The following is a 21,765-nucleotide window of genomic DNA, read 5'->3' on the forward strand; positions in this document are numbered from 1 at the left end:
AAGAGTTAACATTGTAATTGACGTATGTAACTAAAACTACTAGATGTAAGAAAAACAATTCTACATGCAACATGTATAAGGAAAGTAAGATGTATTTTGATTAAAAATTATAAGAGGGCATGAGAATGTGGTTTTGTTAAAGGGAAAGTAATTGTGTCTAATTTAGAGGTTTTTAAAGGTAAAGGAATATAAATGAAAGTTCAAACCAAATAGATATAGAAAATTAAAATAAAAACATTATAAAAGATTATAAAAGATTTGTAAAACTCATGCTTGAATTAAAATTATATTTGTTTATATAGTTTTATTAAATTAGCTTTGATGTTAAAAACACACTAATGCAAAGTTAAAATTTGGTTTGCTCTTTTGGACAAGATTTTCATGTAATTTCAAGAGATAAAAAAAGATTTTTACCTTTTGAGTAAAATGTGAAAAAAAAAATGGAGAGACATTCAGTTAACCTCAAGCTGTCTTTCTTATGTCTTATTAAGAAAATGAGTCTCCTCTAATAAAAACAGTAAACATTTTTGCTTTTTAAAATCTTTGAATCATCATTTGAACTAAATGAATAACTTTACAATAATCTGTGATCCTGTACTGCGATAGCAAATGCTTTGGAAACTTTGATATTTGACAAACTTTCTAAAATCAAAATTTCAGGTTCTAAAATTTAGTCTCTGACTTCACTAATTTTAGATATTAGGCTTCCCTGAAGTCCAAGAGAGACATATTTGGTTTATTTGGTATGTTAAAATCATACAGAAAGCAATGTCAAATATAAAATGATGTTTAACTTTCCTTGGGTTATATTTATACATGTTACTGGTATGTATTCCAATAGTGTATGATATTCCTATAATTCTGATATGTCTTATTATATGTTATCAATAATAATTATTATGCTAAACTGTTGTAGGCCACAGAAATAACCAAATTTCCTTCTCAATTGTGTCTTTGACCATGGCTATCCTAAGACTTTGTCATCTACAATTATTGTTTTACTTTAATCCTTTTCAAAAAGCAGTTATAATGGGGCTCTGACAGGTGCTCTTCCATGCAGGTTTCTAATAACTTTGGAAATTGTGCCATTGGACTAGAAAAAACAAAAATTTCTAGGACTCTTACTAGAGAACTTATGTATTCATAAGGACTAGTGACCCAATATGGAGCAGAACAGGAGTTAATTGCATAGACTGAACTAATAGAAGACTGAAATTTTTTTAATGGCTTTTTAATTTGAAAGATTCCTGATTCTTTTTTTTTTCCAGAGCCAAGAAAACTTTTTTTCTTTGGGGTTATACAGCTTTTAATAATTGAGTAAAATATGAACTTGTGAACAAAATTTGAGGCATATTTCTTTCTCTCTCCTGGATTTCTTAAGAATTTGGAAACAAGTTTGTGAGCATTGATTTATGGTAATATAGTTATTTGTGAAGTCCAATAAAAATCTGTTTTCTTTTGTAATAGGACATAATCGGAGACACTGGTTATTTTACCGAGGCTTTGACTATGATGACATTTTCAGATGTAAGCAGACTGCTTTGAGAAACTGAGATTAAGATCTATAAAGAGTCAATAAAAAAGCCCTTGGAAAGGTTGGATTTGTATCTTGTTGGCTCCTTTACAGGGTTTCTGACCTGTGGCGAGTAGAGAATGTCACTTTCTGACAGGCCCAGGAGCCCCAAGTTGTTTTTGGACCTCGAGAAGAGAGGAATTCACTCAATTCACACAGGCTCAGATAAATTCTAGGCTGGGCTCAAAAGACTTTAAAAGGTCTAATCTGAGATTCCTTGTGGAAAAAAGTTCCAGCAAAGCCAATTTAGAAAGAGTCTATGACAATTCTTGCTATACTTTATGCAAATAAGGCCAAGTATAATAAGACTAAAACTTACTTTGCAAATAAATTGGTTCTGCTATGATTTGTCTTTGATAGAAATGGAGGACTAGAGAGAGAAAATTACTTTTCAAAAAACTGCAGTACATCTGTTATTAGAGTCTCTTGTTCATTATTTTTTAGTTTTTATTACTTTCTATAAGTTAGACATTGAACCCCAAGCTCTTTCCTAGCTACAAGTCTCCAAACTAATATTTTCACATTTTTTCTTCCACTTTTCTGACTTGGACTCAATGAAATTGGTACTACCTTTTTCCTGTGACCCTGCAAGCTGAAACTCACATTTTGTGATACAGATAAGAAAAGCTTGTTAGATTACTGCTACCTTTTTCCTCTTAATGCTTTGAATCTGGACACTGCAACTGACTGCCCCACAGACTCCAAGGAAACTGGCTTAGAGAGCGCTCCAGACGTGAACCTGTCTCCATAGAAATGTCTCTTATTAAAGATCTGTTTGCCTGCATCATCTGTAGAGGCCTACTCCACCTACAATGCTACCATCTGAAATGAGATGCAGCTGTTTGATGGGACTGGCCCATATGGAATCCTTTACTACTCAGCTTTTGAATCAATTTTTCTCTTCCACAGCCAAGAACTCAACTTTTAATATGTGAAACTTCTAGGGAAGCTGTAGATAGGGAAATAAAGGAGTGCAAGGAAATTCACCCCTAAATATGGCGTTTTGCCTCAAGTTCTCTCTCAAGCTGCTTTCGCTTCCTGTTATCTCATCTATAGCAGGAAAAAGAAGAATGTAATCAGAACTGGCATTACCATTTCACAACATCATGCTGGTCTCTCGGGTTCATTCAACTTCCAAAGAGAACTAATTACAAGTCATGCTCTGTTTCCACCATCTACTAACTTCTTCCAATTTTGGCCCCTGATTCCATCCTCATGGCACATAACATTTGGCATATGAAAAAAGGGCCAATTTTGTTGGGAGGGAAAACAAAATGACACTGTGGAGCTATAGGACTTCTCCTACAACAAAACCTCTTTTTCTCTCCCAAATGCCACTACATGGTGTAACACAAAAGTGGTGCGAAAAACAGACTTGCCAACTGTAAACAAGTCCTATGACAATTTAGATACTGAGGACCTGGCATTTCTCAAATTTGACTTATACTCTCCTCAGGATGTTATATACCTATAGAGACAAATTGGCCTGAAGAAAAATTAACTTTACTGGATTCTGATTTCATGTTAGTCCTACAATCCTTGAATACGATTTAATCAGGTTCAAATGACCCTTGATAAGAAGGGTAAATCGAATTAAAGAATATGATGTTGCATGCAAAGGATTTATTAGCTGATTAGGTTGTTTACTGCCCACTGATTCTATCTATAACTTTCTAGGACACATAATCTTCACCATTCTTACAAACATTTTGCATCAAACACTGTATTATCATTATATGTCTCTTATAAATATTATGTCAGATACAGAAAAAGAAAAAAGGACATAATCATAGGCCTGCATGAGAGCTCACAAAATAGATCTGATCCAGGATGTTTTTTGGTCAGACTAAACCTTTGCCCCTTAAACAACTGGCTATAAATTGTGTTAAAACATGTTCTTTCCCCCATGATCCGACACTGCTACTATTAAAACTGTTGTCAACAAATAACTCTAGGAATGAGCCTTCCTAGAGTCGTGGGACTACCTACTGTTTGATTGGCCTGCACATGCATTTCATGGAATGGTTTTTGGTCAAGAGGAACTGATGACTAAACTCTGGCCTTTTTTGGTCTCTCTTGCCAAATTCCTAACTAAGGAAGCCTAGGGAGTCATGTCCTATAAACCATAGAGACTCATCAGACGGGTTTTTGTTAGCCCTAGAATGTGGCTTACTTTCTAATTTGACTTTGTCATAACATCACATATCAAATAAAGAAAGAAGTCAAAACCATGTTTCAGGAAATTTGCATCTGTATTGAGTCTCCTTCTTGTGGATTCCCATAGGAGTTAGACATTTGCTACTTATTCTCTTGTCAGGGCTGCCACCTGCGAGGTTTAATCTTCATATCAAGAAACCTGACTCCTCAAATCACCGTTTATCTCAACTCAGCATTTTCTTTACTGATTTCAAAATTCCTTAGACAGAGCCTAACTCTTGCTACCAACTTCCAATCAGGAAACCTTTGAATCCATCTATGGCCTGCAAGCTCCCGCTTGAAGATATCCTGCCTTTCCTAGCCAAACCAATATAAATCTCAGAGGCACTATGATTTTTTTTGGTAACTTCTGTCTCCCTAAGATGGATATAACCAAGCCACAATTCAACCACCTTGGGCACGTGTTCTCAGGACCTCTTGGGATGCCACCATGAGCCTCTGTCACTCACATTTGGCTCAAAAGAAAACGTCTTGAATATTTTACAGAGTCTGGCATGTTTTGTCATCTCTGAAAACAGAAACATACTTAACCAGTCAGCCATTTTCAGGGGTAATAAAATTTGAATCTCAGAGTAGCTCTTCATGTTTTTACTAAACTGTCCTGAATTTGTTTTCTTCCCAATGGTTGAAGCATACAAGTTCTGATGAAAACCTAACTCTGAGTACCAAAAAGCATTCCATGTAGAAAATATCTACCAATAAGGTCAGGTTCTTTGTTTACTAAAATAATCTTTATAATTTGAGGAGTAAACCAACTTTTCCTTGAATTCGTATTATCATCCCTTTTTAAAAGAAGGGTCACTGCCACTTAGGAAAGGAAATCTTCCTGAAGATTATCTACCATTAGTTTGACCTAGCCTAAAGAGAAGTTAGATTAACCAATTAGACTGTAAGGTGAAAAAAGAAGCTTTTGATTATGATAATGAGCTCTGGGAACATTTGAACTAAGAATTTTGGAAATTATCTAATTAAGGGCTAACGTACTTTCTTTTTCTATTTGGAATGCTTATTACATCTATTTAACCTATTTAGCTCAACAAACAAATGAGCAAACACTAACAAAACCAATACAATCTATTTTTGGTGGAAATAAACTGCTTATAATGGCATAAAAAAAGAAAAAGATGCTATGAGTGAAAAATTTTACCTCTGATCTCTAAAAGGGCACAGTCATAGAGCATATCAAATATATACAATATAGAAATATAGAAATATAGAAATTGGCCCTCTGGAATACCAACAACTTAATGATGTGTTGCAATTTCAAAGCCCTCTTGAAAAATGAGGCTTCACAATTTTCTAGCTTTTTACATTCTTTTGTTAAATAAATCTATAGACATGCATTCTTGAGCTGCGAACATAATTTGATCTTTGTCCTCCTCAGCTACAGTGAGTTAGGGTGCAAGAGTGTGCCCGCTATGTAGAACTGCTCTGGAGTCTGGATCAGTCACTGCTGACTCAGCCTCCTCCGAAGAATGGCAGCCAGTCTCAGTCTGGTCTCATTCACTGAGGATGCTCCACCCCTGGGAGGATGTGGCTGGGGGAGAATGGGCAAACCTGAGCTGCTGGCCTTCTTGGGCTTCTCTGAGGTTGGGGAAGTGGTGGGTTTTGACACTCTGTGCAGGCTGGGGATTTTGGTTCCTTTTTCAGAGTGTAGTCTTGCAAGGCTTCTCTCTCCATGGTTACTGACCATGGCAGCAGGGGAGGTTAGGCTGCCCTTGCTGAGGGAACATGGTGACAACGGTAAGCTTCTACTGAGCTTCCTGAGTTCCAGGAGCTGCTCTCTGGCTTGACTCAAAGCCTCCGTAAGTTCAAATCGTTCTTCACACTCTCTACGCACTGTTTCCTGAAGAAAAGTGTTCTGAAAAGAGACAGGGAAAAGCATCGCTAGCTTGAAACAGCGTACGTAAGTGGATAGTTACGGACAATATAAATTGAGACCTGAACTGAAAATGAGAGGTCTGTATTCTTTGATTGTTTCTATAATACTCTACCCCAGGGACAGGCAAATCAAAAACACACACAATTTTTTTTTTTTTTTTTGAGTTGGAGTCTCACTCTGTCGCCCAGACTGGAGTGCAGTGGCCACTCCCGGCCTCTGCAGCCTCGACCTGCTGAGCTCCGGCGATCCTTCCGCCTCAGCCTTCCAAGTAGCCAGAATTACAGGCATGCACTACCACGCCCAGCTGATTTTTTGATTTAGTGTAGAGATGAGGTCTCGCTGCCCAGGCGGGTCTCGAACCCACGGGCTCAGGCAATCCACTCACCTCAGCCTCCCAAAGGCGCGGGATTACAGGCTGAGCCACCGAGCCCAGCTAACATACACAATTTATGAAGATGGAAAGAACTTAAAATAAAGCATTTGGTTCAACCCTTGCAGCTTGTAGAAGAGGAATCAAGAATTGAAGAGACTGAATGACCTCTCCAGGATCATTCAGATGGTAGTGGTGGGGCTGGGGCTAGACCCCTGCGTCAGCGGGCTTTCGAAACTCCTCTACACATACACAATGGGGAATTATGCAGCCATAAAGAATAACAAAATTTTGGATTTCACAGCCAATTGGATGGAGTTGGAGACCATAATACTAAGAAATCTATCACAGAAACAAAGAACTGAACACCACATGTTCTCACTCATAAGTAGGTCCTCAACAATGATCACATGAACACAAATGAGAGATCAGCAGTTGCTGGGCACTGCTAGGGGCGAGAGAGGTGGGGAGGAGGGCAGGTGCATGTAACAACACAAAGGGGACCAGATTCACTGTCAGGGGAAGGAAGACCAGTTGGAAGCCCAACCTTCACCTGCATGCAGCCTACCTATGTAGTTAATCCTCACTTGTACCCCACATCTCTATACTAAAATAAAATAAAATATAAAAAAAGAAACACAACAACAACAACAAAAAACTCCTCTGCCTCATGTTTCAGAAAGTATGTTCTGCACATGGGATGCCTAATAGTTAATATCTGTAGAATCATTAAGTATGTTTTTTGACAGTAAAGGTACACTATAATGTAGAAGACAAGCAGGTAAAATAGACTGAATTATAAGACTGAAAGAATTTTAAAAATCAGCTATAACATTTAAACAGTAAAATCAGTTACTTACATGATGCTTTCTCAACAGAACTTCAATATACTAATAATTTGCTATTCTGTCAGATAATATCCCGAAATAAAGAACATCTCCTGCTTTAACTCCATTTAGTCATCATCCAACAGTTTACTAGAAGGTCTGGTGAAAACAGTCTCTGCCCTCAAGAAGCTTGTACCCTCATAAGTTTGAGCAGAACTGCTTTTTTATATCTCTAACAGCATCCAGACCCAAGGGTTTAAGATAAGGAAGAACTTTTCAATCTCCAGAGCTGTCTGGGAGGACACTGAAGGGTCGAATCTCACTTGGCAGGATATATTGGAGCAAAGTTAAGTTTCAGATGTGTGACTGGACTAGAGATCATTTAGACCTTTTGAAATTCTGAGATTCTACATTTCCAGTTGAGGAGTTACCCATCTTTCATCTATGGAGTTCATCAAAATTACTTCAAGGTCCACGACAAGAATTAAGTCTTGAATCTCCCCAATATCCTGACATTCATGTCTGCTGGATGCCAAAAAAGAGGTTGAAGAATAAACAATTCAAAGCAGTATCCTAACAAGTAAACACAATTAAAATGATTCTGCTATAGGATTCATCAACTAAAAATGAATTTCCATCAGGTTAGCTTATTTGAAAAAACAGCCAAGGCATTCTCAAGTCTGACTCTTAGTGGAAAACATCCTCCCTAAGGAGTGACTGACTAATCTGCTGTCAGTGGAACAAAATAACAAAGCATCAGGGAAAGTAACGTTGTCCTGTATTTGAGTTTCTTACAATTACAGACAGAACTCTATTCAATTCCAAATTTGGTCATCAAAATTAAAGAGTATGGAACAACTCCAGATTTACCAGTTGCACATTAATTTTCTATAAAACCAGCAGCATGTCTAGGTCAAACAAAGACTCATCATTTACAAACAAACATGACCAACATAAATATATATTTTAAATCATAGGTTAACCATTTGCTTCCAGCTATTTTTAAGCTTTTGGAGGAACTGGAGAGCAAGAATGATATCTGTGGTTTTATCACTTGGTTCTCCTTGACGCTACCCAAAACAATTGCTGAAAAGGTAAAAGGGGAGGGATACAGAGGAAGATGAATAAGGTGCTATGTTAGATGTCATCTCATCTACTGCTCCCAAAATTATATTTGACAAAGAAAGACCCTGAATCTCAAACTGGTTATGTAACTTGCTGAGAGTAACCCAGCGCTAAAGTGGTAGAGTCCTGCCGCTCTCTAGAGCCCAGCTCCAAGTTGCCTATGCCTAAGTTGGTTGTCTAATTCATTACATCAAGAACGTGGGGGCCATTTTGTTCCTAGGACACTGAAGCAATAAAAAATAGTAAGAAATTTTTATCTAATTTTGTCTAGGTTTTCTAAACTCTAAACTTTCCTTTAAAAGGGAAACAAAAACCTCAATCCATGATGTTTCTTGTCTACTAGTAGAGTAAGCTGGCAAAATGTGTTGAAGTGATCAGATTTAAGTTAACTTTCAATAAATTGTATAAAATACCCTTGATTAAGAGTTAATTTTTGGCCAGGTGTGGTGGTTCAAGTCAGTACTTTGGGAGGCCGAGGCAAGAGGATTGCCTGAGCCTGGGGGTTCAAGACCAGCCTGGGCAAATTGACGAGGCCCTGTCTCCACAATAAATCAAAAAATTAGCTGGATGTGGTGGCTCGCATCTGTAGTTCAGGCTACTTGGAAGGCTAAGATGGAAGAATCGCCTGAGCCCAGCAGGTTGAGGCTGTGGTGGCTGTGAGCGTGTCACTGCACTCCAGTCTGGGTGACAGAGTGAGACTCCAACTCAAAAATTAAAAAAAAAAAATAGTGTTAATTTTATTTGAATGTGTGAAGGGTAAAAAATGGATAGCAATGAACACTGAGGTCAACAGATTGGTGACTTGAGAAACAGGCCCGGCAATTCGCCAGGATACAGTGATGGGGGAATGTGCTGACAAGGGCTCTCATTAAAAGAAAAATAAAATTCAATTTACTGAAATTAAACTCAAGTCTCAAAGAAAAGGAGTAGTGCTCTAGAGGAAATATCCATAAGGCAAGTCACATGAAAGCTACTTCAGACAAGTGACATTCCGCTAAAGGAGAGCACGAAAAGGTGGAATGAACTGGAAGATGTCCCTAGAGCAAGAGCAAGGGGCCAAAGTGCCGGCATTCTCCAGGCTGAACTGTACACCCATGCTTTAGACCCAGTGAGGTCTGAACCATCGTGGAATGATCAGATGACAGTCTCCACCAGCCCTAACTAGACATATTCCAAAGTTAGTGAATGCCAGGCAGCTGGGTGGGGGCAGAGGGCCTGCTGACTGTCTCAGTCTGAGGCCCTCTGCCCTACCACTCATCCTTCTTCAAGGCTATTCGTTTTGGGGACAAAGGGCTAATTCTCTTTCTTCAATTATTTCCCAAGTCAGGAGGACCTCTGAACTGAAAACAAGATTAAAAAAATGGGGACTTCTATTTTTTTCTGTGCCAAAGCACTGTGAAATCTTAGGTAAGCCTTTGTTTATATCCTCTGCCACCACTACCCCCTCCTCCAAAATTGAGATTATAACTCAGTTTGTCCAATAGGAAGTTCAGATGTTATAATTTATTCAATCGTGGGGTGAAAAAATGGAAATAAAACATTGCAAATTTATTTTGCTTATTGCAAGTTTTAGTTGCAAGCTTAGAGGATTGCTATTTCAGGGCGTTTGACAGGGCATGACTAGAGGACATGTGGATGTGGCTAGAGTCAGTAGACACATTAGTGGAAAATTCCATCATACGTGAAAAGAATCATCCGCTCGTGGTTAGATTGTTTTCAGCAATTTAGGCAAGAGGAAGGTTGAGTTGTTGCAGAATTTTAATAAGTTTTCATTGAGCAACAAGGAAAAATATGCAAGAGGGAATATATTCAGTAAGACTAAAAATCATGCACTGCATTCTACACTTTAGATAAAATTATCTTTGATCACATTTTAGTAAGGTAAAAATACTATTACTGAATTGCAACTAAACCGGAAGTCAAAATGAAAAGGAAGGCATGAGCCCAGTAAAGAAGGAGTATGGGGTTTTCTAGGTAGAGTAGGGAAAGGAATGCAAATGGCTGGTAGTGAGAGAGGAAGAGGCTCACCTTGGGGTGAAACTTGGCTTACTATGACTCAGGGGAACAAGGGGAGGAGAGACCAGGACTGAGACAGCGAGTAGACAAGGTCTTATCACAAGGGAATTTGGCAACATGCTAACACTAGAGTTTTGACTTATTCTGAGGTTCCTGTGGAGACACTGAAAGGTTTATTTCAAACAGGGCTGGAATTCAAGTTTGCAGAAAGGAAGTCCCTTTGCTAGCTCTGTGGAAAATGGCCTGGAGTTGGGCAAGATGGGAAGGCAGTAGGAGCCCTAAGTTTGCATGGGAAAGGTTCCTATCTCAAGTGTCCCTTAATGTGGATGGTCTAAGGGATAGAGAACTAGTGGTTCCAAAGCCTTAAGCTCTGCCAATAGGGGGTGAGCATTATCTATAAATAGCACTATATTTTCAGATGAAGGCTGCTTTGAATGGGCTCAGAATATGGCTTAATGGCTATTCCCCTGAGTAGGAAAATGTCAAAATGAAAATACAAGTTAGCTCACCATATGTTTGAAATTTCTTTTAGTTTTTAAAAAAGTTCTAATATTTTTAAATGGCCAATTTCTCCCACTCGTTGCAATGTAAGGGTGGTTTATTTTTATATTTGTTTTCATTTTTATCCCTACGGACAGCTGGGTTGCCTTCAATTCCAAAACAGTGGAAGAAGGGAGAGAAGGCCTTACTGGGTAACTTGATTGTTCTGAAGGTGAGAATCCCATCTACAATGGGAATCAGCAGTATTTGGTATATGTTTTTGGGGGGAGGAATATGCCAAGAAAGGAAGTCCTCAATGAGGAGTAGGCAGTTTACAGTTTCCACCAACCCTAACTTGGATATATCCCAGGGTGAGTAGGTGGCCAGGAGTGTGGAGAGCTGAGGTGAAAGGAAATTCTGTGAAAAGGTATGGAAATCAGAAAGATGAGTGGGAGTCAGCAAAAGATATCCCCAACTCCTATTCAAAGGCTTCTGTTCAACCAATCTGATCAGCCTCAAATACGGCAGAAAATCAATGGAAATGGCCTTTTGGTAAGACAGGAATGAGGATCTGAAAAATTGTCAGGAAAGAAGAAGGACATCAGGCTGGTTGTTTTCAAAATTATATTTCCATGCCTGCAAATATAATAAAACCAACTATGGCAGACATATCAAAACAAAAGTTACAGAAACAGACAGCAATAATCCTTCAAACTGATAGGTTTCAAGAGCAAATTTTTAGGATGGGGAGGAAGAGCCGATGAAAACAAAGTCAGGATTTACTTTTCTAAACCAATAATCCAAATTTAATTAAGATTTCATTAGTATTAATTAAGCATACAAACATTTATCAGTATTTCTTCTCATTTTGTTAATTTTCTGCTATCTGTCTCTCCACAGTTGGAGATTCCCATTTGGAGCCCCCTTCTGTCTCATGCCCCAAGATTAAGCTTCTTGGGGTCTCAGTTCACTCATCCTGCCAACCAAGTCTAGGAATAGTTCCTGGCACCTAAAAGCTTTCCTGATCTCCCCAACCGGGTCCCTGTGGAATCAGAGTTTAGAGACCTTCCCTTTAACCCCCTTATTCTCTGGAAAAGACACAGATGTTCTAATTTTATGTCCCCAAATTAAGAACACACTCATTGGGAAATTTACTAACTGGTGCTCTGGTTTCTCCATTCTCATAGATGGAACGACCAAAGAAGTATGTGCCATTTTCTCTGCTTTGATTAAATATGCAAATACAACAAATGCATATCCTAAACTAAGCAAATCCCTGTCAAATAAGATATTTGTGTTGTAAATTCCACGTATTCCTAACATTTAATCTTAGCATTTAAATAAATCCAACCTTGTCAGATTTATTAATAAAATTTCCTATACGAATGAGGTTTATTCATTCATTCATTCATTCATTCATTGGGGGCTCACTCAGGCTGGAGTGCAGTGGCATGATCACAGCTTACCATAGCCTTGACCTCCTGAGTACAGGTGGCCCTTCCAGTTCAGCCTTCCAAGGAGCTGGGACTACTGCATGCTATCATGCTCAGCTAATGTTTTCATTTTTTATAGAGACAAGGTCTTTTTATGTTGGCTAGGCTGGTCTCGAGCTCCTGTGCTCAAGCAATCCTCCTGCCTGGGTCTCACAAAGTACTGGGATTATAGGTGTGAGCCACTACACCAGACTCATTTTTGAATTTTGAAATTAATGATCTTGGGATGAAAGATAGGGCTTAACCTCTTATACCAATTCCCAACAGATGCTTCTTCTCCCCCATCCTCATATCTCTATCACAATTTTAAGTCAAATCTATATTCTTCTGTATGTGATTATAAATATTATACACACCTGAGCCATGCAATGTACTATGATTATATTTCCTTTCTTGCACAGTTTCCTTTCACAGTTGTCTCATTATTTATCTGCATAGTTTTCTAGATGTTGATTAGTAATTTTTCACTGAACTCACAGAAGTGTAAATATCTTGTCAGCACGTTCAAGCACCCCATGTAAGTCATCAGCTTCTTTTAGCTCTTGGAGACACACTTCTGAGAACCCTCCATTCTTCTGCTCAGCACAGTCTGGTTGTACTGCAGATCTGATGCACTGCTGTAATACTAGCATTTCTTCCTACCTCACCCTGGGCATTCCCTTCACCTCTCTCCAGTGTTGGAGCCCTGATTTCCTATGTCTTCTCCGTCCTTAGTCACTCCCTTATTGTGGTGTCACATATCCTCTAACAGCTTCCTGAGAAAGGTTGCAAAGGAAGTATCATTTCTGATCATTTGAATGTCTGAAAGTATCCTTATTTGACACTTATACTTGATGGGTTATTTGACAGGATATAGAATTCTGAACTGAAAATAATTTTTCTTCAGAATTTGGAAGGCATTGTCTTCTGTTTTTTACTGTTGTTGTTAGGAAATCTTATGCCATTTTGATCATTGATCCTTTTTAAGTGACCTGGGCCCCCACCCCCATACCTCACCCTTGCCCCAGAACCTTTTAAATTCTGTTTATTCATAGGGTACTGCTGTTTCATCAAGTGCCTTAGTGGGATTGCTCTGCCATTCATTGTGCTTAGTACTCTGAAAATTTTAGTTCTTGAAAATATCCTTGAATTAGTTTCTGGATGGTTTCCTCCCTTCCATTTTCTCTGTTCTCTCTTTTTGGAATGTCTGTTAGTGGGGTATCAAATATTCTGGCTTGATCCTCTAATTTTCTTTTTTTCTCTCTACTTCTTTGCTCTTTTCTTCTACTTTCTGGGAGATTTCTCATCTTTAATGTCTAACCCAAATATTGATTTTCTTTACTTTGATTCTTATATTTTAATACTCATTCTTTTTTCATAGCCACCTGTTCATGTTTAATTAATAAAATATCATCTCTTTTCTCTCTGAAGATATTAATTGTACTTTTTTCCCCGAAACTCTCTTTTGTTCCATGTATTGGTTTGTATCTGTTTCTTGTAAGTTCTTTTTTGCTTGTTTGTTTCTGATTTCTGACCGCATTAGAGGTTTCCTCAAATATTTGGTGATCCTTGGCTGTTTGTGCTTAAAAATGGGTCCCCAAAATATTACTGAAAACTCTGTATATTTGGGTAGGGTTTATTGGCTGGTATGCTTCTGAGTAGGTAGACTAAACATAGATACAGACATTTCATTGGACTATCCCAACTGTTGGTATCAATAGGTCTGTTCTTTTTGAGGTAGTTCATTTTTCCAGGGAGGGCTTATTCATTTTCTTGGCTATATAAGCCTGGTTGCCTGTGTCCTGGGAAGTGTGTAAAGGGTACTGGGAGGTATCACCATTTAATACACACTTTCAACATAGCTCTTGCTTTATCCCATATTCTGCTGTCCTTTATCCTCAAGTCCAATGCTTCTCTCATTCAGTTTTGCTAGAGAGTGAACCTCTGGTATCCTGTCCAGATGGTGGGTAGGGGATGCCTGGGGATTGAGAAGGCATCTCTAAGAATCTATTTGCTCCTTTTGTAATATTTCAAATAGTCTTGTTTTCAGGTAAACTCTTCTGTTCCTCTTTCAGAAGTATAGACATACCTTGGCAATATTGCAGGTTTGGTTCCAGACTACTAAAATAAAGTCAATGTTGCAATAAAGTGAGTCACACAAATATTTTGGTTTCCCAATACATATAAGTGTATAATAATATTATGTCTATAAACAATGTACATTCTTTAATTTAAAATACTTTACTGCTAAAAATGCAAATGATCATCTGAGCCTTTAGTGAATTATAATTCTTTTGCTGGTGGAAGGTCTTGCCTCAATGTTGACGGTTGCTGACTGATTAAGGCGGTAGTTGTTGAAGGTTAGAGTAGCTGTGACAATTACTTAAATATTTGCCACATCAATTGACTCTTGCTTCTATGAAAGATTTCTCTGTAGCATGTGATGTTGTTTGATAGCAATTTATCCAGAGTAAAATTTCTTTCAAAATTGTAGTAAATCCTCTCAAATCTTGACACTGCTTTATCAACTATGTTTATGCGATATTCTAAATCCTTTGTTGTCACTTCAATAATGTTCACAACATCTTTAACAGGAGTAAAGTCCATCTCCAGAAATCATTTTCTTTGCTTATCCATAAGAAGCAACTGCTCAGCATGAGACTGTAGCAGTTCAGTCATATCTTCAGCCTCCACTTCAAATTCTAAGTCTCTTGCCATTTCTGCCATATCTGCAGTAACTTCCTCCACTGAAATCTTGAACCCTCAAAGTCACCCAGGAGGGTTGGAGCCAACTTCTTTGAAACTCTTGTTAATGTTAATATTTTGACTTCCTCCCATGAATCAGGAATGTGCTTAATGGCATATAGAATGATGAAACCTTTCCAGAAGGTTTTCGATTTACTTTGCCAAGACCCACCAGAGGAATCACTATCTATAGCAGCTATAGCATTTTGAAATGCATTTCTTAAATAGTAAGACTTGGGCAACCCCCTTGGGTCCCCTCTCACTGTGGGAGCTTTTCTGTCTCCTCAAAAAATCCTATTTTAAAAAAAAAGACTTAAAAATAAAAATTACTCCTTGATCCATGGGCTACAGAACAGATGTTGTGTTAGTAAGCATAAAAACAATATTAATCTCCTTGTGTGTCTCCATCAGAGCTCTCGGGTGATCAGTGTATTGTCAATGAGGAGTAATATTTTGAATTTTTTTTTCTGAGCAATAGGTTTCCTTCAGTGGCAATACGTGAGCTTTTTATTTGAATTTACCATATTCTTCCAGTGGATCACAAAATCCCCAACAGTTCACACTGTCTTGATGGCACTTACATGGAGCTCATAGGAAGGAAAACTGGCTCCCAGAAGCACATGATTTTACTGACTTAGTTTTACTATAAGGTGCTGTGCTCTAACATATTAACTTTCTCTTCTCACTTCCTTTTTTAAAATTTATTTTTCGATGTTCTAATTTTTTCATATGTGTGTTTTTCCAAGCAACAGTGTCCAGGGCTCCTTGTTTACTACATTTGCAACACAGTTTTCTTTCCCATCTTCTGTCTTCTTGTTGACCTTTGCCTTCTGTTGCTGTACCTGGTGCTCTTGCTTCTACGGACGCTCTCAATGTCCCTGCCCCACTTAGGAAGGCCCATTTTTGCCCTTTAAAGGCTTTGGCTTTCCTCCCATCCTTGAGAATTTTCTTTATAGAATTAAAAACAAAGTCCACCCACTGTTTGGCCTCTTAAAAGAGAACATGGCTTTCCTCCTCCTAATTAGCCACCTTATTAGACCACTAATTTATTTTCAGTCTAATAGGAATTTGTTCTCCACTTAAATGCAGCTTTACTTCTCCAGAATCTGAGAAATTTCAAGTGGCTGGAATGCATGATCAAAAAAAGTAGTGCTTTTCACTTTACATGCTACAGCCTCTGTTCTTTCTGGCTTGTAAATCTTATCCCTTTTATTGGCTCATTTCCTATTTTTATAAGCATATCCTGAACTTTGGCATGCTTAGCCAGAGAAGCAGCCTTAATTATTTACTCTTACAGTTCAGTTCTAATTACTTAACTTTGAGGTGACATTTTGGTAACTTCAAATGGGAAACCTAGTCTACCCTCCTAGCCCCCACAAAAGGAAATGGCCCCCCAAGAATATCGTTAACTAGCTTTACTTTTAGATGATCCTTTTCTCCTCTCTATTAATGATCCGTGATCATTTATACACCAACCCAATGTTTTATATCTTTCTGCCCAATTAAAAAAAACAAAAGCTTCATTCCTAACTGGCTTCCTTTCACAACTAATGAGCAGGAGGAGTTCCAAATGCAGCTCCTTTTGTCCGACAGAGAAATCCACCCTTCACTTTTAGTCTGGTTTCTCTCGTCAATGTCACCTCCAGATGCCTTGGATTGGCCCGCAGTGATTCTTTCCTTCCTGACAGTCACTCTGTACAGTCGTTTCACCCTGAGTGTGGCTTGGACTTATAGACGCATTTGCAATGAATGGAATCAAGCAGAAGCAGTGGGATGTCACTTCTGGGATTAGGCTAGAAAAAGACTGTGCCTTCTGTCTTGGCACCCTATCTCTCCCCGTCTGGCACCCTTGCTTGCCCTGAGGGAAGTCAGCAGACACAGTGGGAGCTGTTCTGTGAAGTGGTCCATGTGACTGGGGAAACCTCTGGAAAATAGCCAGTGGGAACTGAGGCTCTCAGGCCAGCAGTCTGTAAGGAAATAAATCCTGCCAACAACCATATAAGTGATTCTAGAAACCAAACCTATACCCATCCTAGTTGAGCCTCTAGAGGAGACTGCAGCCCCAGTGGACAGCTTGATGCCAACTTTATGAGACTTTGAGCCAGAGACACCCAGCTTAGCCACACTCAGATTCCTGACCCACAGAAGCTAGAAGATAATTCAGTTTTATTGTCTGAAACTGCTAAACTTGTGGGTAATTTGTCAGGAAGCAATAGATTACTGATACAGGCTCTTAAGGCAATTTTTCTGGCTTTTAGTATATGGTTTTTCACTATATTATATTATATTATATTATATTATATTATATTATATTATATTATATTATATTATAGCTTAGGCCATTCTGGATGTTAATTACTCATGCAAGGTTTTCCCTTAAATTTCTCTCTGAGAGCAGGAAGTGGCAGCTGTCAATCTTATTCACAATTACATCATCAGGGCCTACCTAGCACAGTGCCTGGTGCCCAGAGAGATGCTAATATCTATTTACTGAATTTGATCTTTCTGTCTGTATCTACTTGTCCTAGTTTATAAGTTGCTCCTCACTTTCTATATTACCATTTCTTTGGGTAGTAAAACCTGCAAGTCTGGCTGCCTTGACGTTTCTGTCCTATAACTTGCTGGCTCATCTGGCGTTTCCTACTGCTGTCTCATCTGCAGCCCATCAGCATCACTCCCCACTCCTCAGGGTCTCTCAAGTGAGCTGAGGTCATGTGTGCTCTCCCTGCCCACTCCTCCTGAGTTGGCGAAGTGCCTCCCTGCCTTGAGGAGGCTGTGCTGCTGCGTTCCAACAATAGACACTGACCCCCAAACCATCTGGAGAAGTAAGTGATGTGTTTATTGTTATGTTTTGTCTTCATTTTAAAACTAAACAACCATAACAACAATTGAGGCCTGGAGATGTTAAGTACTAAGCTTGATGTCATCATGAAACACACAAGCAGGATAACAAGGACTCTGGTTTCCTGAAAGAGGGAACATCATATCATAGAGATTCCAGTTTGAATGTTAGCTCCATCAAGCTCTGTGTGACCTTGTGGAAATTACCCCGCTTTCTGCAGTCACTTCATCTGTAACATGTGAATGATTTCTACTTTTTAGGGTTATCTTAGGCATTATTCTTGATCCAGTATTCTGTCCATTTCATATTTTAACTTATAACTTCTTTGTAATAGGTTCACTTCACAATTATAAGATGGCATACATTTTCTATTTTGGCTGATAATTTGAAGATAGCAGGAATACAGTATATTTAATTGTTGATAATATTACTATTGGCACTTTCTTCTTATTCCCTTATTAAGATGCCAATAAAACAAACACAAAAATATTACTTCTCACTGACATTTAGAATCTTCCTCTATTTGCATTTATTTGCTATATTGTCATATATGGGATCAAATATTGTAATGTGACATAGCATTGGTGATCAGAGAACAGATTAATTGTTCCACTACTTCTAAACTGCTTAGTAGTTCAGAAATAAGATCTTGTTTGAAAAAAAAGTTTTCAAATCAAAATAAGTCTACTCCAGCTTAAATAAAAGCATTGCTAAAATAATCATGCATACATCAAAAAAAAGACCAACATATGTAAATTACCTTATAAGTTTAGGTTGACAGGAAGGTAAACCCCTAAAGTAAAATTGTATTTAAAATATATTGTCCAAATATTTTTTGAACTTAAGCAGCAAGTGTTCTAAAAGTTTCTTTGACAAAAATTTAACATTAAAAAAATAAGACATATAAAAATTTCTAGTCTAAGAGGTTTTAAATAACCATCTGCAACAGAACTGGGTACTGAGGAAACTTTAGCAATTATGTAGTTCAGTATATTCATCTTACAGAAAAGAAAGAGATTGAGTGACTGTCTAGTTAAGGACAGAGCCAGGATGTGATCTCAGGTCCCTGACTGACAGTCCAGGACTCTTTCCATGCCACCAAGCTGCCTTTCATGTTTTTGTTTGTTTGTTAAAAGAATATGTGCTCTTTCACTAATTGCAAAATAGGATCATCTGTTTCCTACCTCTTCCTGGGACTGGTTAAATTGCTGTATCAGTTGTGTTTGTACCAACATTACTCTTTCCAGTTCATCTGACTTCTTTTTCATTTCCTTCTTCAAGTCTTCTGAAACTGATTCATTACTGTCAATTTCCTTCTTTAAACGAGATTCAAATTCTGCAACCAAATTTCTAAGGTTTTCGATTTCTTTTTCCTTTGACTCAGATTCTTCAGTGTATTGAATAAGGGATTCATGGAGTTTTTCTTTAAGAGTGGTCACTTCCAGCCTTAGATCTCTTGTAGCGCCTGTGATTAAGTCAGATATCTGTAAGATAAATCTCATATTAGTTTGTGGGCAATAGTTTCTAGGTAACCACAAAATTCTTATGGATTTTAAGAGTTTTATTCTAATTAATCAATGTATCCTTCTGATTAGATGAAAACAAATCCTGTGACACATGAAAGCCTTCAAGATGTTCTTTTTAAAAGTTAAGACAAAAATTTTATTTTTCTACATACAGTAGCATAGCACTAATCACTTGGGCACCCTTAAAAATATATAAACCTCTGTGACTGCAGTGAGTTATGAAGGACAGTTCAAGTCTTGACAAGTAGATTGGGACCCAACTGGACATAACTAAGTTGGCTTTGGGATCTTGAATGCCTGATATTTGGGAATGCTAAAACGAGAGCACAGAAGTGACAGTCTGTTCCTATCACAGCAGTAAGCTTTCCTTTGACATGATGTTTTTTCTTTCTTGTGTATGATGGCTGGAGGTATCTTGGATACCACCTTCTGGAATAGCACAGCCTGGAATAGGACTTTGTGACCTATTACTTAGAGGTTTCTGTGGTAAGAGAAACATTCTATGCTATCCAATGTGGTAGCCAATCGTCACATGTGGCTATTGATAGTGGTGGGATGGTAAATGTGTAACAACTGACTCAAAAAAAAGCAGATTTGTATCTAATATCCTTGTTATAAACATTCTCACCAAGGCTAACAATGTGATATCAAATCACTGTTTTGGGAAGAGATGCACCTGACAAGCTCTCAAAAGACAGGACTGGTTACTGAGCACCTGAGATGTGGCTAATGTGACTGAGAAACTGATTTTAAATTTTACTGTATTTTAATGAATCTAATTAAAATGCAAGAAGTCACATGTGACTACCATAATGAACAGTGCAGTTCTAGAGAATACCAGAATTCTTTGAAAATGTACTGCCTCTCAAGGTGGTACCTATAGATAAATAAATGAGAGAATAACTTGGAGAAGCTTTCCCTCACAGCATGAACGTTTTTAGAAGAAAAAAGATTGCTTGTTTTCTTTCTTCTTAAAAAACAAAACAAAGAACAAAAAACAAATAAGGAAAAGCAGAGCTACTTCTGATGCAACATATCCTTATTACTTATGCTACATATATTGTTATATTGTAATTATTATGCTACAGATATTGTTATATTCTAACTATTAGCACAACAAGAAACTAGCCCACGAAAAATCTGGAAAACATTCATAGACCAAAGTTCCAAGGACTTTGTGATCTATTACTTAAAAAGAGTTATGTATCCACAATTTATTTCAAATGTTAAATTTACATAAAAAATAACTTTTGCAAGAAATCTATTCACCACAATAAGTAATTTTATAAATTAATATTCTATTATCATCACTTAACTCAGGGAGAAGGAGGGTCACTGCTAGGTCTGAACAGTGGTTTACATCATTCAGAACAGAGCTGACACAGAAACGGAGCAAGTTATCCTTGGGACAGGAGGTTCACATAGCCACAAAATATGTTTTGATTTTTTAAAGGGAGTCAACATTTAAAAATCAGGAGATTTCACTTACAAAATCTGTACTTTTGACTTATGAGAAACTAACATCTGGCAAGTTCTAGCCTGCCTGTCTGCATTCCCCTGACTTCTGTGCCCTCCAGGACTGCAATAGCAGTCACAAAGTGAGAGGAGCAGGTGGGGGGAGACTCAATGGAGCCTGGACACCGGGGGCCGGCAAACAAGAGGTGAGCATGTGTCTAGGGAGGGTGAAACCTTGGGTGAGCCAAGGCTCTAAGCTCACAGCACATGTTCCATTGTTCCAAAAGAATTCCACTTGCAAAACACAAATCAAAGGTAAAATTATTAAGAATTTCAAGGTAGCATCTGTAGAACATTAAATCCAAAGCACAAGGCCTTTCTGATTGTGGGGCCCTGTGCTGTTGCACTGGTTGTACGCGCACGTAGCTGGTCCTGCCTATTGTTCACAATGAACAATTGAAACAGCTGTACCATACCTCCTGTACACAAATGTAGCGGCCATTAGGTTTCATTTGATGCTCAATTAACACAGACTCTTAATGATTTTATTCAAAATATGATTTCCCCACTGGTCTTGATTAATATACACAAATACACATACAAACACATATACCATTCTCAAGTCTTATAAAAACAGGAAAACCTTAACAAAGCTTTTTTTTTTGAGTAGGGGTCTCACTCTGTCACCCAAGCTGTAGTGGTGCAGTGACACAATCCTGGCTCAATGCAGCCTCAATCTCCTGGGCTCAAGTGATCCTCCTGCCTCAGCCTTCCGAGTAGCTGGGAACTACAGGGGGGTGCCACCATACCCAGCTAGTTTTTGGTTTTTATTTTTGTAGAGATGAGGTCACGCTATCTTGCCCTGGTCTTACACTCCTGGACTCAAGTAATCCTCCCACCTTGGCCTCCCAAAGTGCTGGGATTACAGGCGTAAGTCACTGTAACTGGTCTCAAACTTTATATATAGGACACACTATTTAAGAAAATAGGTGGCTGGGTGCAGTGGCTCACACCTGTAATCCCAGCACTTTGGGAGGCTGAGATGAGAGGATTGCTTGAGCCCAGGAAATTGAGACCAGCCTAGGCAACATAGCCATACAAAAAAAAAAAAAAAATCAAAAAATTAGCCAGGTGTGGTGGCTCATGCCTATAGTCCCAGCTACTTGGGAGGCTGAGGCAGAAGAATTACCTGAGCCCAGGAGGTTGAGGCTGTGGTGAGCTGTGATTGTGCTACT

The 21,765-nt window shown here is 38.3% G+C and overlaps 1 protein-coding gene across 2 annotated transcripts in view; it reads right to left on the reverse strand.

Annotated features, from left to right (window-relative positions):
* Positions 1-4,850: 4,850 nt before the first annotated feature.
* The window catches only part of LEKR1 (leucine, glutamate and lysine rich 1), a 174,091-nt gene continuing 157,176 nt past the window's right edge, over positions 4,851-21,765 (reverse strand). The window contains exons 12-13 of one of the 2 annotated variants that reach the window (XM_008071635.1): positions 18,734-19,033; positions 4,851-5,651 (exon numbers count right to left, since the gene is read on the reverse strand). In XM_008071635.1, the coding sequence (XP_008069826.1) occupies positions 5,238-5,651; positions 18,734-19,033 (714 nt within the window). In that variant the 3' untranslated portion in view covers positions 4,851-5,237. The remainder of the gene's footprint in view (positions 5,652-18,733; positions 19,034-21,765) is intronic. The other variant, XM_021719350.1, reaches the window with a different exon arrangement.

The sequence above is a fragment of the Carlito syrichta genome, unplaced genomic scaffold (assembly GCF_000164805.1).
Source record: "Carlito syrichta isolate Samal-C Ts95f unplaced genomic scaffold, Tarsius_syrichta-2.0.1 Scaffold314595, whole genome shotgun sequence".
Classification (NCBI taxonomy): Eukaryota; Metazoa; Chordata; class Mammalia; order Primates; family Tarsiidae; genus Carlito; species Carlito syrichta.